This window comes from Myotis yumanensis, unplaced genomic scaffold (assembly GCF_028538775.1).
Source record: "Myotis yumanensis isolate MYYU_CA2020_CCGP unplaced genomic scaffold, mMyoYum1.0.hap1 SCAF_8, whole genome shotgun sequence".
NCBI classification, from domain to species: Eukaryota; Metazoa; Chordata; class Mammalia; order Chiroptera; family Vespertilionidae; genus Myotis; species Myotis yumanensis.
In genome coordinates, this window is record NW_027223759.1 from 61,062,428 (window position 1) to 61,085,465 (window position 23,038).

The 23,038-nt window shown below is 39.3% G+C and overlaps 1 protein-coding gene across 3 annotated transcripts in view; it reads left to right on the top strand.

Annotated features, from left to right (window-relative positions):
• The first annotated feature begins 1,157 nt into the window (after positions 1 to 1,157).
• ARL5A (ARF like GTPase 5A) overlaps positions 1,158 to 23,038 on the top strand; it is a 34,827-nt gene continuing 12,946 nt past the window's right edge. For 2 of the 3 annotated variants that reach the window (XR_011472431.1, XM_070423005.1), the window contains exons 1-5: positions 1,158 to 1,505; positions 11,596 to 11,656; positions 13,042 to 13,189; positions 15,003 to 15,086; positions 19,949 to 20,100. Coding sequence is in view for 2 of the 3 variants with exons in the window: in XM_070423005.1 (XP_070279106.1) it covers positions 1,460 to 1,505; positions 11,596 to 11,656; positions 13,042 to 13,189; positions 15,003 to 15,086; positions 19,949 to 20,100 (491 nt within the window). In the remaining variant the exon portion in view is untranslated. Of the gene's footprint in view, positions 1,506 to 1,981; positions 2,001 to 11,595; positions 11,657 to 13,041; positions 13,190 to 15,002; positions 15,087 to 19,948; positions 20,101 to 23,038 lie in introns of those variants that run through there. The other variant, XM_070423006.1, reaches the window with a different exon arrangement.

Here is a 23,038-nt window from a genome sequence, read left to right on the forward strand (position 1 = left end):
TGCGAACCAATGTTACCCCAATAAATTCAATTTTTTTAAAAAAGAACATTTTGATGGTTGCCAGATGGGAAAAGGGTTGGGTGAAAAAAGTGAAGGGATGAAGAAGTACCTACAAATTAGTTGTTATAGAATAGTCATGGGGTTGTAAAGTATAGCATAGGGAATACAATAAATGATATCCCAATAACTAAGTATGGTGCCATATGGTATGAGATTTATGGGGATGATCACTTAGTATGTGATATAATGTATAATCACTGGTGTACACCTGAAACTAATATAATATTGTATGTGAACTGTAATCAAAAATTTTTTAAACGATTTAAAAAAAATAACACATAGGACAAGAACTCTGATATCAAGTTACCTATTGATTCATTTACATTCTAGTTTTCAACAAAATATCCCACAATAGAGGGTTGTTTATACAGCGTGAGATTTGCATAGCACAGGACACTGCTGTTCAAGGTGTACAGGTAAGAAGACTGGGAAAGCGGAGAGAACATTTGATCAGCTGTTACATCAGCTTGGAACAATGGAAGTTACAGCTGGAAAGGACAGCTGGGAGTACAAGGAGTATCTAAGGTGTTTGGACTCCTGCTCGAACAGCTTTCGTGCCACTCATGATTTTCAAACATGGGAGTAACTTGATCGAAATTATTGATTAGGGCAAGACTGGCCTGAAAGTGGAGGAAGAAGGAGAGGTCAGAGCCTGAGGTTCAACGATGGCTGGCTCTAAGGCCACTGCCTAGGTAAGGGCAGCCGCGGGCGTGGGGAAGAGGTTTGACGGGAAGATGCTGAGTCCCCAGGTCCCTGCAGGCGCAGGGGGTCTTTGAGGACAGGACGTGGGGCTTGCGGTGCAGTGTGTGCGAAGCGTCGGGGACGGGCACCGGGCACTCAATATCATGTTTACATGACGGTTCTGTGAAAGAAAACACAACTCAAAACTCCGCGGGGAAACCTCCGCAGTGGAGGGTCCGGGCCCAGCTCCGCAGCCCGCACGGCCGGGACCACGGGCTCAGTGCCGCCGCCTGCAGGTCACCCAGCTAAGCGAGGGCCTTGGGAGAGCCTTCCCCAGGCCCCGCCCCCCGGCCGCGCGCCTGCGCTCTCCGGTCCCGCTCGCCCCGCCCCTCGCTCCCCCGCCCGCGCGGTCGCCGCCACCGCGGCCGCCCAGGAGGAGCTGGGGGAGGACGGTGGCCCGCGAGGCTCGCCGCAGACAACGCGGCGGCGATGTCCCCGAGCCAGGCGGGTGCCGCGGCGGCAGCGGCGGGCCCTCGCGCGCGGCCAGGCGGCCTGGGCTTCGGCCTCCCTCCGGTTCCTAGGACGCGGGCCGGCGGCCAGCGCGGGAGCAGCGGCAGCAGAAGCGAAGGCTGCGGCGCGTCTCTCTCCTCCCGAGCAGCCTAAGCCCCGGGAGGCCAGGTGGACGGGGTGGCGGCTGGCGGGGGTCCGCTGCCCGAGAATGGGAATTCTCTTCACCAGGATATGGAGACTGTTCAATCACCAGGGTGAGGGGCCCGTGCCGAGGGCGAGCGGGTGGCCCGGTGGGGAGGGTCTCCCACTCTTGCCGGAGTGTGGGCGGCGCGCGGTCCGGGCGCGGGGTGCGGGCCGCGGGCGCCTGGGTGGTTCGGTCCCACGTCCAGCCCGGGGATGGGTCCCGACTCGCAGCCCTTTGTCTTAAGGGGCCTCCCTTCGAAGTTCTCTCCTGCACACACACCCATTGCTCCGATTGCGGTTAGGGAAGGAAGAGATGCCGAGTCCGGCGTCCCCGAGTGGCACCGCCTGGCCTTTCAGCCCCTTCCCTCCAGCAGTTGGCGTTGCACACCCCGAGAAAGGCTGGGGTTCTCCGTGCTGACGGCGGCAGGTGGTGGCCCCAGCCGCACCGCGGAGCCACCGAGGGTGGCGGAATGCGGAAAACGGGGGATCGCTCTTCACTTGTCCAGGGTGATGCGCCTTCCCTGCGCCCCACTCTCCTGTGGGAGCATCCGGCGGAACCTGAATAGGTTTGCTATATATACTGTTTAAGGTTAAGCTTAAGGTCATTTTTCTATTAGTGCTTATTTAAATAGAGGGGTGTGTGTGTGTGTGTGTGTGTGTGTGTGTGTGTGTGTTTGGTTGGGTTAAGAATGTGAAAATGTGTTTCATTGTCACGTAACGCGTTTAAAAAACATACCATATGAAGCATTTGTTAACCGTGGGTAACTTAGCAAGTTACCAAGTAAGTCTAGAGTGTTATCATACAGGGATGCTTCAGTCCATCTAAACTCAAATGTTGCCTTGCAATGCTTATCAAGTTTATTAAAATTTATTACAGAGTGAGTGTATAAAACTGGGGAAAGCATGCAGTTTTAACAAAAACCCTCCACGGTCATTAAGATACAGTATAGTTAGTGGTATACTTTTGTTTCTTTTTAGCTCAAGTTGGGTGATTCATCATTCCTGCAGCCAGTAACGCAGCGTGTGTTTTTTTCTCTTGTGTAAGCTGGTGATTGTGTCACATCCCAAAGTTTTCCGATAAGGACTTCATGAATGGTGACATGTGTTGTGTACAACCACTGTGCTCACCTCCTCCTTCGTGGCTCAGCGTCACCTATAGAAGATGGTGACCGGAAATGAGCAGAACTGGGATTTGTGATCTCTAGTGCCTCTTTTTAAAAACTAAAGGTAATAGCGTAGATCACAGGATACTAAATGGAAGAACAATATTCCCAATTTTTCTGATACTGGGGATTTTTCTCTAAAGTAGAGAAAACCAGTTCTGACCTGCACCGCTTCTGGCTACTTGTTTGTGTTGGGAGAGAAGGAGTAGAAACCAGTCAGTGGCTTAACCTCTCAGTCTAGGTGTTCTCACCTAGAACACCAGGGATTTTGACAATGTGACTGTGGAGCCTACAAATCTTGAAAACTTCATCCCTGGGTGTCAAGTATTGAAACTTACATTGCTGTAAAATTGGTGGCGCTTATAGTAGGTAAGGTCTATTCTAGTTTTAACATGCATAGTTTGGTATTATTTTCGAAATGAAGCTAATTTCAACTCTGCTATGAAATTTAGGAAGAGTTTGCTTGTCAGTTTACTCTGGTACTGCAATAAAATTAGATAATCTCCACTTTCTCTTTTGAGTCAATGGTAAAATTATTTGTCTCTGTAACTTAATGAATTAGAGCTTTGCCAACAACTACTTGCCAGTAGTAAAAAAGTAGGGATGTGTGCATTGTTACCACTAAAAATCTACTAATATGGTGTTCTTATTACCTGTATTTTGTCGTAATTTTTGACTGGACATTTATTTCAGTGCTGGGAAATTAATAGTGAGCAGATTAATGAAGTTGAGCTTTAGACATTTAGATGTCAATATTGTAAAAACAGGAATAAACTATTTTTTCTTCTGCTAAATGATGTGGTTGTGTTATCAATAGGGTCACTTTTCAGAAAATTTACTATTAAATCTAATGTCAGATACTTGCTGGTCTTTTTGGTTCTCTATTAAATTGGATATATGTAAGTTAGATATATCTTGGATGCTTTATTTTACTTTCAAAAGATACAGAACACAATCCTATATTCTTTTCACATAAATTCTGGAAGGGAGATTTGGGGGATTACAGAATTTGCCATGCTGATGAAACTTACACTGTACAATACCTCTTTTTTCTGAAACCCCTTTAGAACACCTTTCTCAGTTTAAGCTTAGATCGTTTGAGTGCACAGTGATTGCATACTGCCCAACTTGAAAAACCAGAATTTGCATTTAGATATGTATTTAGATAAAATAGAGTACAAACTTTAGTATTCTAGATGCTGTTCTATGCATCTTTTTTTTACTTTATTATAATTGTTGACATTATTACGTATGTCCCCATTTATCCCTCTTTGCCCACCTCCACCCAGCCCCTACCCTCCCGTTCGTCTCACCATCACCACACTGTTGTCTGTGCACATTCTTTCATCCACTTCCCCCTCTCCCCTCCCCTCTGACAAGTGTCAGTCTGTTCCATGTATCCATGCCTCTGTTTCTATTTTGTTCCTCAGTTCATTAGGTGGCACACATAGTGAGATTACATGGTATTTGTCTTTCTCTGACTGGCTTATTTTACTTAGCATAAGAATTTCCAGGTTCATGCTATCACAAAAAGTAAAAATTCCGTCTTTTTTTTTTTTATGGCCGCATAGTATTCCATTGTGTAAATGTACCACAGCTTTTCTATCCACTAATCTGCTGATAAGCACTTGGGCTGTGTCCAGATCTTGGCTATGGTAAATAACACTACTATGAACTAAGGGGTGTGTATATTCTTCCGAATTGGTGTTTCGGGATTCTTAGGCTATATTCCCAGAAGTGAGATCACTAGGTCAAAATGCCTTTTTAAGTTTTTGAGGAAATGTCATTCTGTTTTTCCACAGAGCTGTACCAGTTTGCATTCCCACCCACAGTGCCTGAGAATTCCCTTTTCTGCACATCCTCACCAACATTTTTTGTTTGTTTGTTGTTTTGTTGATGGTAGCCATTCTGGCAGGTGTGAGGTGATTTCTCACTGTGGTTTTAATTTGCATCTCTCTGATGATTAGTGACATTGAGCATTTTTTTTCATATGTCTATTGAGCATCTGTATGTCCTCTTTGGAGAAATGTCTATCCAAGTCCTTTGCCCATTTTTTAGTTGGATTGTTTGTCTTCCTGGTGTTGAGATGTATGCATCACTTTAAAAAAAGTTTCAACATTCCTTTGAAGGAGGTACTCTTTTCCACTGAAAAGAAGAAACTGAGGTTCAAGTGGAGTGATTTTCCTGAGCCTTACAACTGGTAAATGCCAGATCCAGGCAAGTTAAAACACTGAAGAAATACGTTGCTGATGCTTGTCTTCTTAAAGAAGAGGTTGGCACCAGTCCCTTTTTTCCGTTAACTGTTTTCCCAGATACTAAACTATGTCTTTAGGACTTGGAAGAGTTGCCATTACTGTCTTTTAGTATAAAAGGGCATGTGATCAGTGGTTGGTTTGTTTATTAAATATTGAATATTTTTGAGCACCACTTTTGTGTCAGGAACTATTATAGATGGTGGGCACAAGGCAGGGAACAAAACAGAAAAACCACCTGCCTTTATGGAGCATTCATTCTTGATTGGGGAGATAGAAAATAAGCTAACTCCATCTCTATAGATAAAATACTAGCAGTGAACATTTACTGATTTATGCAGGGGTAGGTTCCAAATGCTGTAAGCAGATTAGTTGATTTAGTCTTCACTTTATTGATTTACTCTTCACAACAACCCTGTGAGGTAGGTATTCTGCCCATTTCATAGGGACAAAGAAACATTAGGTAACTTGTTTGCTTAAGGTACTACAATTAAAAGTGATAGACCTGGAATTTTATGTTCAGTGCCCGAGTTAGTGCTCAAAAAACACAAAAAAAACTTTCTTTGTAGAAGAAAGATTCATGTTAGATAAAGGGAAAAACTTTCTGACACTAACGTGAACTATGAAAAAATTTGTGAAATTTTCCCATTGATAACTTTGTATCATTCTTCCGATTGGTTCTTAGAAAAGAAGTACGTAGTAAATGAGTTCTGGAGAAGCTGCTTGTGCTGCTGGAGCCTGGTTCTGAGAAAGCCACCTCTGCTTCTGTTTTGTTTGTTTGTTTTTAATTGTATGGGAGTTCAAACAGTATAGAAGAGTAAATGTAGAAACTGAGTAGCTCTTCCAAGTCCTAAAGACATAGTTTAGTACCTGGGAAACAGTTAACAGGGAAAAAAGGGATTGGTGCCAATCCCTTTTCATTCAGCAGGGTGGACTGTGCTAATTATTAAAAAATTTAGCTCCAGCCCTGACCTGTGTGGCTTGATTGGAGCATCGTCATATGCACTGTAGGGTTGAGGGTTCCATTCCCCGGGCAGGACACTCACCCAGGTTATGGGTTCAATCCCCGGTCAGGGCACATACAGAAGGCAGCCAATTGATGTTTCTATCTCTCCCTCTCCCTTTCTCTCACTAGAATCAATGAAGAGCATATCCTTGGGTGAAGATTTAAAAAAAAAATTAGCTCCAAATTCACCCTTTGTGCTTGCTCTGTGGATATGCTGGAGAAAAGGGTTTTTCTTCCTGGGTAAAGGGCACTCTTAGCAGGATCTGTCCTGCCTTGTGGTGTGAGCACCTCCTGTGGCTGGTTCTTGCACTGCACAGTGGTCAGCTGCAGCCAGCAGCTTGCCATAGCACCCACTTCAGTTGATTTCAGAATGGAGACCCTGCAGCAAAATAACTTCTCAGGGAATAGCACCCTGAAGGGGAGGATTTTCAGCAAGATCCATTGGCAAGTCTGCACAGCTACTTCTGACGTTCATTGAGCCATAGCCAGGCCCTCCAGCAAAGTATACATCTCAGTCCTGGGGAATTGGAGGAAACTCTGGGCCAGCCCTAGGGGTAGTTAGTGCTCCATATATTTGTCATTTTTATAATCTTTAGAGTTATTTCTTATTAGCCAATCCTTTACTCCAACCCCCTGTAATAGTTATTTTCTTTAAATTAAACTTTGCTATTTCAGATTGTTATGTGATTTGTTTTCTGATTGGATCTCTACTTTTGCAGTGCATAATCATTGCTTTTCATTCAGCAGCTTCTTAGTGCAAAAGAGATGTTGTCCCCCCCCACCCCCATAAACTTTACTACCATTGCTGTAAATAGCAAGTTTATCTTTAAATGTTTTTTATTGATGATCCTTTTTGATTTAAAAATGGAATTTTTAATACATAGTGACTTCATCAGTTAGCTCCCTTCTAATCTTTGTAGCTTCTAGATTTATTTATTTATTCATACTGTATTAAGCACATGCTTTATTCCAGACTGTGCAGTGGCCAGAGAGAACTGTAGTGAACGTGATAGAAATGGATTTTTTGCTGAATGTGAGATAGAATCAATAGGGCTTAGTGAGTTTGGGTATGAGGTGAGAATGAAGTCTCAGGATGACTCAATTTATCTGCCTTAGTATTTGTGTTTTCTGGCTTTGATATGATTCAGAGAATAGAAGGCCTCCGGGTGACAATACTTCTTTTTTCTTAATTTACTGTCTGGTAGTTGGATGGCTATATATTGACTCTTAGAAACTGGCAATAAATGGAACTCTAGGCTGCCTGGGTATATGAAAAGGAAATAAGTGAAACTAGAAGCATTTTCATGAAAAACAAAACAAAAAAAAACAGTCAAGTACTGATTAGGAAACTAAAACCTAAATGATAACTCAAAATTCTATCTAAATATTGTAACAGTGTGTAGTTGTTTTGGCTTATATGAGTTACTGCAAGAGTGCTGTGGCATAGATAGTCTAAAAGAGAAATTATACTAAGCAATAAACTTGTAAATGAATCATATGCATCAAAGAATTGGAATAGTCAAAAATTTATTATATTTGCCCACCATAACATCTCTTAATATGCATATTGTATTTTAGGTTCATTTGTCTTGAAGTGCATTATAATGCTTTATGGCTGCAAATTTATGTTTTGCGTAGAATGCTCCTTCATCTTGGTAATAAGAGGAATAGGCTGGAGTGGTGACAAAGCCTAAGGATGCTCAAAAGAAGCTTTGATTTAGTACAAGCATACCTCGTTTTATTGCGCTTCACATATTCTGTGTTTTTTACAGATTGAAGGCTTGTGACAACCCTGCATCGAATAACTATTGGTGCCATTTTTCCAACACCATTTTCTCACTTTGTGTGTCACATTTTGCTGATTCCCGCAATATTTCACTTTTTATTATTATATTTGTTATGATGACCTATGAGCAGTGAGTTTTGACATTACTTACTATTGTCATTATTTTGGGGCACAGTGAACAGCGCCATCCATATAAGACAACAAACTTAATAAATATGTGTGTTCTGACTGCTCCACCAACTGGCGATTCCCTCATCTCTGTTTCCTCTGGCCTCCCTAGTCCCTGAGTAACAGTATTGAAATTAGTAATAATCCTACAATAGCCTCTAAGTGTTCAAGTGAAAGGAAGGATTGAACATTTCTCAGTTTAAATCAAAAGCTAGAAATTCAGCTTAGTGAGGAATGCTCGTAGGAAGCCTTGATAGGCCAAAAGGTAGGCCTCTTGCACCAAACGATTAGCCAAATTGTGAATACAAAGGAAACTTGAAGGAAATTAAAAGTGCTACTTCAGTGAACACATGAATAGTAAGAAAGGGAAATGGACTTATTGCTGATATGGAAAAAGTTTTAGTGGTTTCCATAAACCAGCCACCACATTCCCTTAAGCCAGTGGTTCTCAACCTTCTGGCCCTTTAAAACAGTTCCTCATGTTGTGACCCCCAACCATAAAATTGTTTTCGTTGCTACTTCATAACTAATTTTGCTATTGTTATGAATCATAATGTAAATATCTGATAAGCAGGATGGTCTTAGGCGACCCCTGTGAAAGAGTAGTTCGACCGCCAAAAGGGTCGCGACCCACAGGTTGAGGACTGCTGCCTTAAGCCATAAGCCTAATTCAGAGCAAAGCCCTAACTCTCTTGAATTCTCTAAAGGCTGAGAGGTGAGGAAGCTATAAAAGAAAAATTTGGAGCTAACAGATGTCAATTCATGAGGTTTGAGGAAAGAAGCTGTTTCCATTATATAAAAGTTCAAGGTGAAGCATCAAGTGCTAATGTCAAAGCTGCAGCATGTTTTTAAGAAGATTAGGTTAGTTAATGAAGGTGGCTACACCAAATAACAGATTGTATTGATGAGACAGCCTTTTATTGGAAAAAGATGCCATCCAGGAGTTTCATAGCTAGAGAGGAGAAATCAGTGCCTGGCTTTAAAGCTTCTGAGGACAGGCTGACTCTCTTGTTAGGGGTTAGTGCAGCTGGTGACTTTCAGTTGAAGCCAGTGCTCATTTAACTATTCCAAAAATCCTAGAGCCATTAGAATTATGCTAAATCTACTCTATGTGCTCTAGAAACAATGGTTTACTGACTATTTTAAGCCCACTGTTGAGACCTACTGCTTAGAAAAAAAGATTTCTTCAAAATATTACTGGTCACTGACAATGTACCTGGTCACCCACGAGCTTTGATGGAGGTGTACAATCAGATTAATGTTGTTTTCATGGCTGTGAACACAAATTTCATTCTGTGGCCCATGGATCAAGGGCTAATTTCAACTTTCAAGCCTTATTTAAGAAATACATTTTGTGCCCTGGCCGGTTTGGCCCAGTGGATAGAGCATTGGCCTACGGACTGAAGGGTCCCTGGTTTGATTCCTGGTCAGGGCACATGCCTGGGTTGCAGGCTCGATCCCTGGTGGGGGGTGTGCAGGAGGCAGCTGATCAATGATTCTCTCTCATCATTAATGTTTCTCTCCCTCTCCCTTCCTCTCTGAAATCAATTTAAAAAAAAAAAGAAATACATTTTGTGACCTGGCCAGTTTTGCACAGTGGTTAGAGCATCAGCCCATGGATCAAAGGGTCCTGGGTTTGATTCATGTACTTCAGATGCAGGTTCCCCAGCCCTTGTTGGGGTGCGTGCAGGAGGCAACGTTGTGTCTCTCTCCCATCGATATTTCTCTCTCTCTCCCTCTCCCTCTCCTTTCCACTTTCTAGAAATAATTGGCAAAAATATTTTCAGATAAAGATAAAAAAAACACACACACATTTTGTTAGGTTAGGGGTGCCATAGGTAGTGATTTCTCTGATGCACCTGGGCAAAGTAAATTGAAAACTTTCTGGAAAGGTTTCACCATTTTAGATGCCATTAAGAACATTTGTGACTAGAGGCCCAGTGCATGAAATTCATGCACTGGTAGGGTCCCTAGCAGCTGCTGGCTGCCACCGGGTACTCCCTCCCTTTCCCTGGCCACCTGCCCCCCACTGCTGCCATTGGTCACTACCTGCGGGGCCCGATTGCCCTGCCACCGCCCGGCTTCCAGGTGCTGAGGGAACAGGGTGGCAGCCCCAACCCTCACTGCTGCCACTGGTCACTGCCTATGGGGGCCCGATCGAGCCACTGGTTGCCCTGCAATCGGATTGGTGGAGCATCAGGCCCCTGCCCGGCTTCCTCAGTGCCTGGGAGCTCGGTGGCGGCAGGGTGATTGGCCCCTGCCTGGCGACCAGTGGCTCGCACCTGCCTTGGCCTGGTGCTGCCCACTCACCTGCTCCACCATCCTGCCTCTGTCCAGCTCTTGTCGGGGCCCATCAGGGTCTGCAGCACCTCCACTGCTGCCAGCGCCGTGTCCCCAACGCCCGCCATGTTCCATGCCGCCCACTGGTAATCAGTGCACGTCATAGCAAAAGGTCGAACTCCCAGTTGAGGGGACAATTTGCATATTAGGCTTTTATTATATAGGATTAATGAGAAGAAGTCAAAATATCAACATTTACAAGAGTTTGGAAGTTTATTCCAACCTTCAAAGATAATTTTGAGGAGTTCAAGACTTCAATGGAAGAAGTAACTGCAGATGTGGTAGAAATAGTCAGAGAATTAGAATTAGCCTGAAGATATGACTGAATTGCTGCAATCGTATGATAAAACTTTAGTGGATGAAGAGTTGCTTCTTCTGGATGAGCAGAGACCATGGTTTCTGGGGATGGAATCTACTGGTAAAAATGCTGTCAAGAATGTTGAAATGACAAAGGATTTTAGAGTATTATTTAAACATAGTTGATAAAGTCAAGGCAGGGTTTGAGAGGATTGACTCCAATTTTGACAGTTCTTTGTGTAAAATGCTACCCAGCAGCATCGCATATCACAAAGAAATTGTTCATGAAAGGGTCAATCCATGTGGCAGACTTCATTGTCTTATTTTAAAAAATTGCCACAGCCACCCCAACCTTCAGCAACCACTACCCTGATCAGTCAGCAGCCATCAAAATCAAGGCAAGCAAAAAGATTACTACTCACTGAAGGCTCAGATGATGGTTAGTATTTTTATCAGTATAGTATTTTGTAATGTACATTGTTTTTTAGACATAATGCTGTTGTACACTTGGTAGACTATAGTGTAGTATAAACATAACTTTTATATCCACTGGAAAACCAAAATATTATTTGAGTCATTTCATTGCAATATTCACTTTATTGTGGTGGTCTAGAACAGAACCCACAATATTTTGATGTATGCCTGTATTAAAAAGTGTGAATAATCTAACCCTACTTTTGGGAATAAATGGACTTTTTTTTACCATTGAGTTGGTACCTTTATCTTTGAGCCCATTCCACAATTATGTCTTAATTTCATGGTTCTCACCGGGACCCACATGACATACGTTAAAATTAGGAAGCTGTCAAAAACAGCCATTTGTGCTTTATTGTGAAAACTCAAATAGAGACAAGTCTTGGGAGGGAGTAAACTTGGTAATGATTGTGGCTTGTAAGTGTTCAGGCAGGATGAAGAGGTGGAAGATTTCTGGATCATGCAGTCCTATTCGGATGCCCTCTAAAGAGATTCAGACTGCTCCACAGAAGTGGTGGGGAAGGCGAAACCAATGGCTCTCTTCTGCTGGTCTTTTGAGTTAAAGGTTAAGGTGCCATTCACTGAGTTATACCATAGCTGGAAAGAATGGATGAAATAGGATATTTAAAAATTTTGTTTTTCATTAATAAATCACTGGTGTCTTGTTTATTTCAGAGCACAAAGTTATCATTGTTGGGCTGGATAATGCAGGGAAAACTACCATCCTTTACCAATTGTAAGTAACAACTACTTTCACATTTTTATTTTATTGTTTACTAGAAGCCTGGTGCACGAAATTCATGCATGGGTAGGGTCCTTAGGCCTGGCCTGCGATCAGGGCCAATTGGGGCCTTCCTTCCCCTGGCTGTCAGCTGCTGGCCAGGGCCTTCCTTTGTTCCGCACCGCCCCCTGGTGGTCAGTGCACGTCATAGCGAGTGGTTGAACTCCTGGTTGGTCAACCTCCCAAAGGGACAATTTGCATATTAGCCTACTATATAATAAAAGCCCAGCGACCATTAGGTGGAACGACCAGAACGACAAGTCACTATGACGCACACTGACCACCAGGGGCAGACGCTCAATGCAGGAGCTGCCCCCTGGTGGTCAGTACACTCCCACAGCGGGAGCGCCGCTCAGCCAGAAGCTAGGCTCATGGCTGGCGAGCGCAGCGGCGGAGGCAGGAGCCTCCTGCCTTCACGGCAGCACTAAGGAGTGGCGAGCCAGGCGGTAAGGAGCAAGCAGGAGGGTGGTTAGGAGCAAGCAGGCAGGCGGTTAGGAGCAAGGGGTCCCAGATTATGAGAGAGGGCACAGGCCGGGCTGAAGGACACCCCCCCACCCCCACCCCCATGCACGAATTTTGTGCATCGGGCCTCTAGTTTATTATATAGGATAGTTACTTTTTCTGCCTGAGTGATATTTGATTAATGAAAGCAATAAAAGTTATAGGGAATTTAAGTTACTCTAGAGCAGGGGTGGGGAACCGTTTTTCTGTCAGGGGCCATTTGGATATTTATAACATCATTTGAGGTGCGTATAAAATTATCAACTTAAAGATTAGCCTGCTGTATTTGGTCAATAATTAACTCATCCTAATACCTTGGCAGGGCAAGAGCAAATGATTTCGTGGGCCTTATAGGACCTGCAGGCCAGACGCTCCCCACCCCTACTCTAAAGAGTTGATACTTCTATGACATTGGTTGTTTTGCTTTTAGAAAGTAAAGAAATATGTGTTTATGTAGTTTCCTAGAATTGAATTTAGAGTATCTCAGATAGTCCACTACCTAGTTCCCCCTCTGTTTAACCCTTTTCGGTCCAACGTCGTGGCTGACTCGACAGACCAGGCGCTAGGAGCAGGTCCAATGTTGAGGCTGAGGTCGACACTGCAAACTGTTTCAACATTCAATCCCATCAATTAATTTGGACCAGACTGTTTGAATTCCAAAAATAAAATTGGACCGCAGAGGGTTAAACCCTTAGCTCACTCTTATGAGCTACTGGAAAAGGGACATTTAGGTATAATATATAAAAGGAGGTCATACTGACTGGTCCCTTGATTGAAAAATATTCGAACAATCTAACTTCCTAGCTGATTGTAACATTTTCAAATTATTTTTTTTTCAGTTCTATGAATGAAGTTGTACATACATCCCCTACAATAGGAAGTAATGTAGAAGAGATAGTGATTAATAATACACGATTTCTAATGTGGGATATTGGTGGCCAAGAATCTCTTCGTTCTTCCTGGAACACTTACTATACTAACACAGAGGTAATGTTTCTTTCTTTCTTTTTTTTAAAATTTAAATTCTTTATTGTTTAAAGTATTACATATGACTTCTCCCCCCCCCCCCCCCCCCCCCCATTGACCTCTCCCCGATGTTTCTTAATATATTAGAAACATATAGCAGAAGGCTTGGGAAACACCTTCTAGATATGAACTCTTATAGTTAATCTTTTCGAAATATCACAGTATGTTAATAGAAGTAGATTTTAAACATTGTGGAATCTGATTCCCTATTTCAGGGTCATTGTCTTGTATATCCACTCTCATTGAACCTCTGTAAGGAGAATTGGTAGTTGATTAGTCTGATTATGTATTGATCCCAGAACTTAAGTAGTTGTTTTTTTAATGAATTCCATCTCACAGTTTGTAATATCATTTCTTTTTTACTATTTATTTATGTGTAGAAGAAAACTAGGTAAAATCTGGTGGTTTCAATCCTGGCCAAAATTTTACCATGTATTTTATTTTATGCAACACAATTGCACATTAAAGAATTTTTTTCCTTTTGGTTCTCAAGCAATTTAGACAAAACCATGTTTTTATTTCCCAAGAGGAAATGTCAGACCAGTGACATTTCAGACCTTCATTGTATACACCTTGCAAATTGAAAGCCTGTGACAGTTGCTTTTATAGTGCTGATTATAAGTTAATAAAATTCCAAATGTATATCAAGGTGAATAATATCATTAGACACAATTAAGTGTTTCTAATGACCTGATCCCCTAACATTCCATAATGCATTTGATCATGTATTTTGGTGTGTTTTTTTTGGAAAAAGGTAGATATGGTTACTATTCCTAAATATAACGCTGCAGGTATCAAATTCATGACAACACTTTGAAAATTAATAGCTTTATTAAAGTACCTTGGAATAGAATGAGTCTGGCAGTAATAAAACCACTTATCAGTGAGGTTTCAAGTGAGAGAAGAGGTAAAATAGTAGTTCTCTTATCATTATGGTTCCTGAAATCTGTAGAATAGAAAAGACTGAAAATTACAGTGGTTTATTTGGAAATGAAAGGCTAGTTCTAAAAAATGAATAGTGCATGTTAACAGGCAGTCAGAATTAACTCGGGCATCACACATGCCATCATAAAGTGACTGTATCTGCTTCCGTTTCCCTTTTGGTGGGCATGGCATTAGGAAGAGGTGCAGTGTAGTGCAGTCCTGTACAGCCCCCTCACAGGTTTTTCATTGCATCTTCTGATACTAGTCTTACCAGTTCTGGAGAGAGTTGTGCTTGCCAGTAGCAGGTACCATTTATATAAGGAAGAGAGCATGGCTTTAGCTATAGATTTGTTCTTGCAATTTGTTGATTTTAACTGTCATGTTACTTTACTCCCAAACCCATTCCCTTTTGGATTTTCAAATTGATATTAATATAATAAAATAAAAACTGTCTAGAAGTAACTTAAGTTTATGACCGTAATATATTTTTTCTTGACTTATAGTGTAAACAGATGGATATAGTCTTGTTAGCAGTCAAAATATTAAGTTAGGAAACAAATGTCTTTTATTGGTTAAAATATTAGCAGAATATTCTGATAGTATGTTAGTATGTGTTCTCTTTTCTCCTGTTTTTCTCTTAAAATTTAGTAAATATATTTGAATTCGAAATAGATCAGACCTTTAGGCTTTATGATGTATATATAGTAGGTATCTCTGGTTTTCCAATAATACCATACCATAAGGTTCTAATTTCTTGATAGTTATAGCCTGTAAATCAAATCAGCACTTCATAAATTTTACAATATATAAAATTACATAATCATTAATGACTTTTTTGTAATTCTTTTAGTTTGTAATAGTTGTTGTGGACAGTACAGACAGAGAAAGGATTTCTGTAACTAGAGAAGAACTCTATAAGATGTTAGCCCATGAGGTAAGTAGGACTCTGGCATAAGATGTGTCTGTGGGATATTTCTGTCACATTTCTTCTTTCTGCTTTTCAGGAGGATACTATTTCAAATGAAAAAAAAGTTATTTATCTGCTGGCCATGCCTGCTTTATAATTTTGACACTTCTCAAATCGGAAGTGTATCTGCATTTGTAGAATCTTATTTCATGTATCCCAGATAAATTTGGTGTAGAAGTTTTCCTGAGTAAAAAGACCTAAATTGGCTTTCCTTTTACATTTTGAATAAATTAATTATACAGAGGATTATCATTGGAAATGAAATTTTAAAGTCTCACAGACACATAGCAAGTCTTGATTGTAACTCAGTTGTTAGACTAATATTTAAATCTGGTTGCTCTTAGGTTTCTCCAATATTGTCCTTTGACTAAACAAACTATATGACTCTCCACATTTTGAAGTCCTTGAGAAATATTACTGGTAGCATAGTTTAAAAATTGAATAAACTGAATAATATAGTCAGTAATGATAATAGTAACTATAAAACCACATAATATTTACTATAGTGGCAATTGATTATATTTTTATGATTTTTATTGCGGATGGAATAAATTTATTTATAGATGGGAATAGGAAAATGAATATTTAGATGTGTGTTATATAATTTTAGTGGAATTTTAATAAAGCTTAAAAATCTGGGATATCTTTATAACAAAGTTTTATATTTGAATATTGATTTGATGATTTGCATTAAGAATTTTGGTATGTTTCAGGCAACTGTTCAAGACTTAAGAAAGCTAGTAAAATTGTTATGTAAGTTGAACTTCCTGTTTTCTTTGTGATCATGCCCACCAAGATGCACTTTCCCCTGTTTTAGACTGATTCGAGCAGCTGTGTTAAATCCCTTGAGTTTTTGTTTTTTTTAAAAAAATGCATCTTGCTTTTGTGCATGCACTTAACAAGTTGCGATTCTACTTTGTGAAACAACCTATAAAAGAGGCAGAACACTAAGGAGTTTTTTCATTTCCCCTTTGTATTTTACAAAAATATGTTTTTTCAGTTTATACCAAAGAGTTGTTTTATGTTCTATGAAGACTTTGGAAAAAGAAAACTAAGACACACATATTTGTCTTAGCTCAATTTTTTACCCTGCTAACAGGCAGCCTCCCTATTTGATTCTTACTCTGATTGGCCAGTTATGTAAGCAGGATCAGTATAGAAAGTAGTAGCGCTCAAACAAAGTCACTGAATTTTACTTGTTGGGGCCATTAACTTGGGCAGGTCAATATGTGACCTAACCAGCTTTTTAAGAGCCAGGCTTTGAATTTAGGCATTTTCATCATTCTTGCTCTTGCTGAGGGTGGGGAGTGAGGGGAGTAGGGGACAAAAATAGGGCATAGTTGGAAAATGAAAGGAAACTGAATGGGGAGATTACCAGAGAAGAAAGGAATTGCAGATGAAGTTGAGAACTAGAGTAAGTCACTTAAAAGGGTCCAGAAGAGCCAAATAGAGTTCTGGAGGGGAACAAATGGATCAAAGAATAAGATGTATTAATGAAAAACAAATTTTCAAAGGGGTTAGTCAGATGTTTCATACCACAATCACCAACAGAATTTTATCACCATCACTGATAATAATTCTTTACATGCATTACTAAATACAGAGCTATAAAATGTTTTTCAGTATTACTGAAAGCTTCATCTTAAATGAAGTGCAAAACTTAGAAGCTCATGAATTTTAAAATAGTTCCAAATACGAAAGGACAGATGAAATTTTATTCAGAATGACTCAATTTCTAGGAATTATCTTCACAAATGAAGCTTGGAGGAAAAAATTGACAACTACATATGGCATATAGAAGATGCTAAGTAAATATATCTTGCATGTGCTATTACTCATCTTCTTGACTAAACTGAAATGAGTTTTTAGACTTTTAAGACCAGAAATCTATAATATGTAGCAGAAAGTTTTTTAAAGTGCTGAAAATGGCTGATGAATAAAAGATCACAGCTGTTCACCTTGTACTTTGACCTCTTGTTAAGTCAAGTTGATGAACAGCCTTAATCCTATATAACTTTTTACTGTTATCATAAGGCATAATTGGTGCTGAATAATAAAAAGTAAAGGACTGTTTTCTTTGCTCTCTTCCTAAGTATTTAAAAATAGGTAATATAGCTGCTGTTGTTTTTTTAATTAAGAACCCCAAGTAAAAAAATTTGAGCCTATAAGATCTAGAAAAATTATATTCAATATGGGGTTTTTCGGTGTGTTTTTGAGACCTTTCAATAAAAAGGCTTTATTTCTTATCCTTTCAAATTGTAGTCCAGGGGCTTCTCCAAATAATTTAATCACTAGAAGTGAGGAATATAGATTACTTATAAATAAGGTAGTATAAATTTATGTTTCCTAAATTGTGCCAAGTTATTTCTGTTGTCAAAATTTTGTTCTTAGAATGTGCCAGCATTACCAATCCTGACCTATATAAAAGGTTTCAACAGACACTAGCAAGAGATATTGAAACCTGGAAGATAGGAAGATAGGAATTAAATCCATGGAAAGTCCATCTACTCACTGATTCAGCCACATATCAACTATTGATGCTGTTCCATTTCCATTTAAGATAAGAGAAAAAAATATCTGTATCCTTGATAATGAATATATATATATATATATATATATATATATATATATATAATCCATCCATTCAGATTTTTGCCTTTTATTATATAAACAGGTAAACTGAACTATAGATGAAACAAATTGAATGAGAAATCTTAAAAGTTAACATTCTAGTATCTTTTTCTGACCATGCTCTTCAGGTAACTCATTAACTGTGCTATGATAGCTGCCATCCTGCAGAGGGCACTGTAACTAAAGTCAGTCTCCGTTGTTATATAAAACCTTTTGCCTAAGTCCTCTTACTCCTTACATTTTTTATTTACATCAGAAAGAATCAAAGAAGCCAATGAAACTATTTTAACAAGAGTAAAATAATGTGGAGCAATGTCAGTTTGTGCCCATTGAAGACTTTCCTGCTTCAAGCACATATACACATGATTGAAAACAAAATATCCCACTAAAATCCCTAAGAAGAAAGATGGCATTCAACACAGTTGAGAAAACTTGCAAGCATAGCAACCAAACCACAGTATCTCCTCATATATAGAGGAAGAATGTTATGAGAGTTTAATCCATCATTGGTTCTTAGTCCATGATCTATGAATGGATTTTAGAGTATCTATTAACGCTTTAAAATTTTACATATACTTTTTTTGCATATATACAAATGTGCATTTTTATGAAGAAGAGGTCTGTTATAATCGTCAATAGATTATCAGGGAAGTCCCAGACTGTAAAAATGGTTGCAAGAGGGAAGAGTGGAGTAAGTCAAAGTCTAAGAACCCTGGTCTGTGTTGTGAGTAAAGCATACCAATCATTTTGGGGCATGCACACGGGTAAGGTAATTATTATTTTGGGGGCAATAAATGAACTAACATTTGTTGAACTGTCACCAAAAGCCAGGTACTGAACTGAGTAGTTTAAATGTAACACTTTATTCGTTTATTAAAACCACATCCCTAAGAGTTAGGTAGTAGTCTCAGCATTTTACAGATGAGGGGCAGTAGCTACAATAGGAAGATCTAGGCTAAAACTGGGTCCTATCATTGAGGAGCTATATGACCTTGTCTGAGATACTTACATCTGTCCTCATCTGTAAAATGGACTAGTAAAGCCTACCTTATAGCAATCTTGTGAGGATTAAAGAGTTTTTATTTAGAAAAAGATTAGTATGATGGGTGGCTTGCTCAAGTTAGATACTCAATAAATGTTGGTAATGAGGAACAAATTCAGAAAGGTTAAAAAACTTTCCTCAGAATAAAAAAATTGAAGTGGTAGAACTTACTTTATAAGTTTAATGCCAATCCAAGATGGCCATATCAAATATTCAAATCTAAGAAATCATCATGGACAAAGATAGAGGAGCTAGGTCTCAGAAAAGGATAGGGATGGTTTAGGACAGCACCATTCAACTGAGAGGGAAGCCCTAAGTCTCTAAGGCAGGGGTGGGAACCTTTTTTCTTCCAAGGCCAATTGGATATTTATAACATCATTTGCAGGGCGTACAAAATTATCAACTTAAAAATTAGCCTGCTCCAGTGTGGCTCGGGTGGTTGGGTGTCATCCCATGCACGGAAAGGTTGCCAGTTCCATTCCCAGTCAGGGCACATGCCTGGGTTGCAGGCTTGAACCCCAGAGGTGGCCAATTGCCCTCATATCAGTTTCTTTCTCTCTCTCCCTCTAAAAATCAATAAAAAGATCTTTTTTAAAAAAAGCCTGCTATATTTGGTCAAGCATTTAAATAACTCACCCCTCCCTAGTGCCTTGGCACGGCCAGACCAAATGATTTTGTGGGCCTTATAGGACTGGTGGGCCAGACGTTCCCCAACCCTACAGTCCAAGGCATACATTGTACATAATGAATTAGTTTATTTCCTATGTACCTAGAAGGTACTAGGTTGAGGTAGAATTTTTAAAAGCTCATGAGTACCATGCTAAAACGTAGTTCTTAGTAGCCATAGAAGCCTAGTTTGAGATTAGGGGAAATGGGTAATTATATATTTGAAGACATGGCTGCTTGGTAAATATAGCACTTAGGACCATAAATGTAATCTAGGACTATATGAATCCATACAAGTATAGATAGATTTATTTAAAATATGTTCAGTTTTAAGTTTACCTTCCATCAGTATAAGGCTATGAAATGCTTTTATATCAAGTAGTTGAGAAATTCTAGGTTACAGAGATTACCAAAAAAATATTCTATTCATTAAGTTAGAAAATCTCTGAAAAAAATGCATTGGCCCTTATCGTTTTATTTGCTTTTATAGGATCTAAGGAAAGCTGGATTGCTGATTTTTGCTAATAAACAAGATGTTAAAGAATGCATGACTGTAGCAGAAATCTCCCAGTTTTTGAAACTAACTTCTATTAAAGATCACCAGTGGCATATCCAGGCATGCTGTGCTCTTACTGGCGAGGGGTAAGAAGTCTTCCCCATGGATAACGTGTCTTTAGTATAGGAATATGAATTTCTTCCTAAAATCCAATTTTAAGGTTACCATGTACAGATTGTTCTAAGGAAGAGATGTAAGACATAGTCCATGTCTATAGTGAGTTTTTAACTTGGTTCTGTAAAGAATAAAGCACAACATACACATACACATACTGAACTAATATAAGCACATAGTTACAGTTGCTGTAGGAGTTCAGAGACATTAGAATGTCAAGGGGAGCTGGACAAGTCGGGAAACAGTTCTTATTGGTGGTGGGACTCGCTATAAGAAAGGAACTAACACTTGCTAAGCCTGTTCTATGTCTTGAGTGTTCCTTCCAGTGTATCATTTATTCCTAACAGTCATGTAGACCAGTTGTTTTAAATTCACACTTTATGCATAAAGAAGTTGAGTAAGACTAGTTTGGATGTATTCACTTTTGCCACCACTGTTGTCAAGAGGGAGTTGTTGCAATTTAAAAAAAAAGTGTTAGAATTAGAGAGAGTGTGGCACGAGGGTTCCTGGTTCTGGAAAGGAGGGTGGGTGCCTATAGTAGAATTTTGCCCTAGTCTAGTGTCGTGTAAGACTCCCTCCACGTTCTGCGTGGAGTAGGGTTCAGTATCTGAAAGAGGGGCCGCACACAAATGAGAGAGAAATGACACGAGATAATTTTGAAATATTGGGGGACCAGGCAGGCAAGTCCCAAAGGGCTTCCACCTATGCTGAGGCCGCTCCAATCTTTTATTGAGCTTGGAGTAGCCTTAGGTAAGGAGATTTCAATGACACACAGATCAGCAGACAGTTTCTGGGAATAGACAGTATCTGATTAGCTCATCGGTAGTAGACAATTTCTAAGAATAGGCAGGGTATCTGATCAACAATAATCAACAAGGATCTACACAAATATCTAAGGAATTCAGTGAGCTAAGGTGGGGATAATGCTTTAGCTACCATTATCTAGATTAACTGGGTGGTGTCTAAATTAACTGGGTGGTGCACAGCCCTGACCTTTGCTAGGACTTTCAAAGGTTACTAGCTTTTAGGGGGGGTCTCTGTCTATATTCAGTTAGTGAAGACAATAAATAGTCTTCGGGAGTCTAGTGCCCAGAAGTGAGAGGATTTCAAAAATGAAGTGGTTGTCAGCGTTGTTAAATATAACGTCAGTGACCAGAAAGATGGAGAGTCCTGTTAGGAGAGATGGAATAGAGGAGGTTAGAAATAGGATAAAAGGTTAAAAGGCTGAGCAAATGAAATAATACTTTTGTTGTAGTTGTTTTTCTAAAATGTGGTAGATCTATATATATTTAAAAGCAGAGAAAAAAATAATTAAATTGGAGATGAAGGATTCTAGAGTCTTAAATTTGGGTTCTTCAAGTTGTGATTCTTCAGCTGTTAGGAAAGGGTAAAAGCTTGGGGCACAGATAGTTTCAATAAGTCATTATATGGCTTTAACTATCATCATGGTTTTGGAAGGAAGGGAATTTCTCCCACTTCAGCTAATTCATCTATTTATGCCCCAAGCTTCTGCCCTTTCCTAATACCAGAAGAAGAACCTCAACCCCAAATTAAGACCTCTCTTTAGAATCTGTTATGTATGTACCTTTTAAAAACAAAGAAAAATAATTAAATTGAAGATGAAGTTGAATCTTAGTGAAATAGAAGGTACTGTTATCTAATTACAGACATTTAGAGAGCTTAATTAGAACCTCAAAAAAGCAAATCTGTTCATTTAAAGAACAATTCATAGATAATACCAACTCTCCACATATTCATTTAAGTAAAAATGTTACATGTTTCTGTCAAATAGTTTAATACATGTCGAGATACCTGTAGATATATCTTTTTCTATGGAAGGACTTTAAGCGAAAGCACTAATGTAATACTAAATTTGACCACAAAGACAAATCGTCTAGGAATTATATAATACTTAGCTTATATACTTTGAGAAATTGTGTAGAAAATATATCATTAGTTAGGATGGATATGAACTCTGGCAGATTCATTTCTGACAGAGGAACTAGGTAGCTGGTGGTATCTTTTCAATTCTTGGTGTATGAGGGCCTCCATTTGCAGCAGTCAGCAAGTGGAAGTGTTTGGTTTTGGAGGAGATGTTCCCCTATTGTGGTTTGGCTGCCTTGATCTGAATTTTTGGTTTTAGTGTTGGTCAGCCTTGACTCTTATCTCTGCCATTTGCTAACCTCTCCAAGCCCAGGTTTCCTCTAATATGGGAAGGGTTCTGATCTCACTGTTGTAAAGAAATATTAAGATAATGGATATTAAGTGCTTAGCACAGTCTGGGCCAACACTGAAGCAATCATTTATTTACCTCATTGCCTTTTTTTTTTCTATTTCTATCTTCTTTTATATTGTTAGACTCATACTTGCACAAAAATCTGAGTTTTCAGTTTCTCATGTCTGTAAAAGCTCTTGATAGGCAATGGTTAATGCTTCATAACAGTTTATTTTGTTGTAACATATGTACAATCATTTTTCTCTTGCTAAACATTTTCTTTACCACAATGAACATCTCTTTATAGTATTTTGGATTATGCTCAGTTACCCTTTATTCAGTGATAACTGGTATTAGTGATTAGAGGTTTTACTTCCTTCAAAAAATGTAAATATATAGATGTAGCAGACATATTATGTATGTACTCTGTTTTAACAGCTCTACTATATATTTAATATCCTGCAATTTTACTTCATTTAAATAATGAGCATTTTATCATATTGTAAAGTAGTTTTTGAAAGGAAGTTTTTAATATTTCATCATATGAATGGTCCATAATTTGTTAAATTTTTCTCTATTTCTAGACATTTAAATTCTTTTTCCTATTAAAAATGTTTTGATAGTCTTTATACATAAATCTGTCTTTATGTCTTATTTTTTTAGGATGTATTTCTTGAAATAGAAAAGAGGATAGA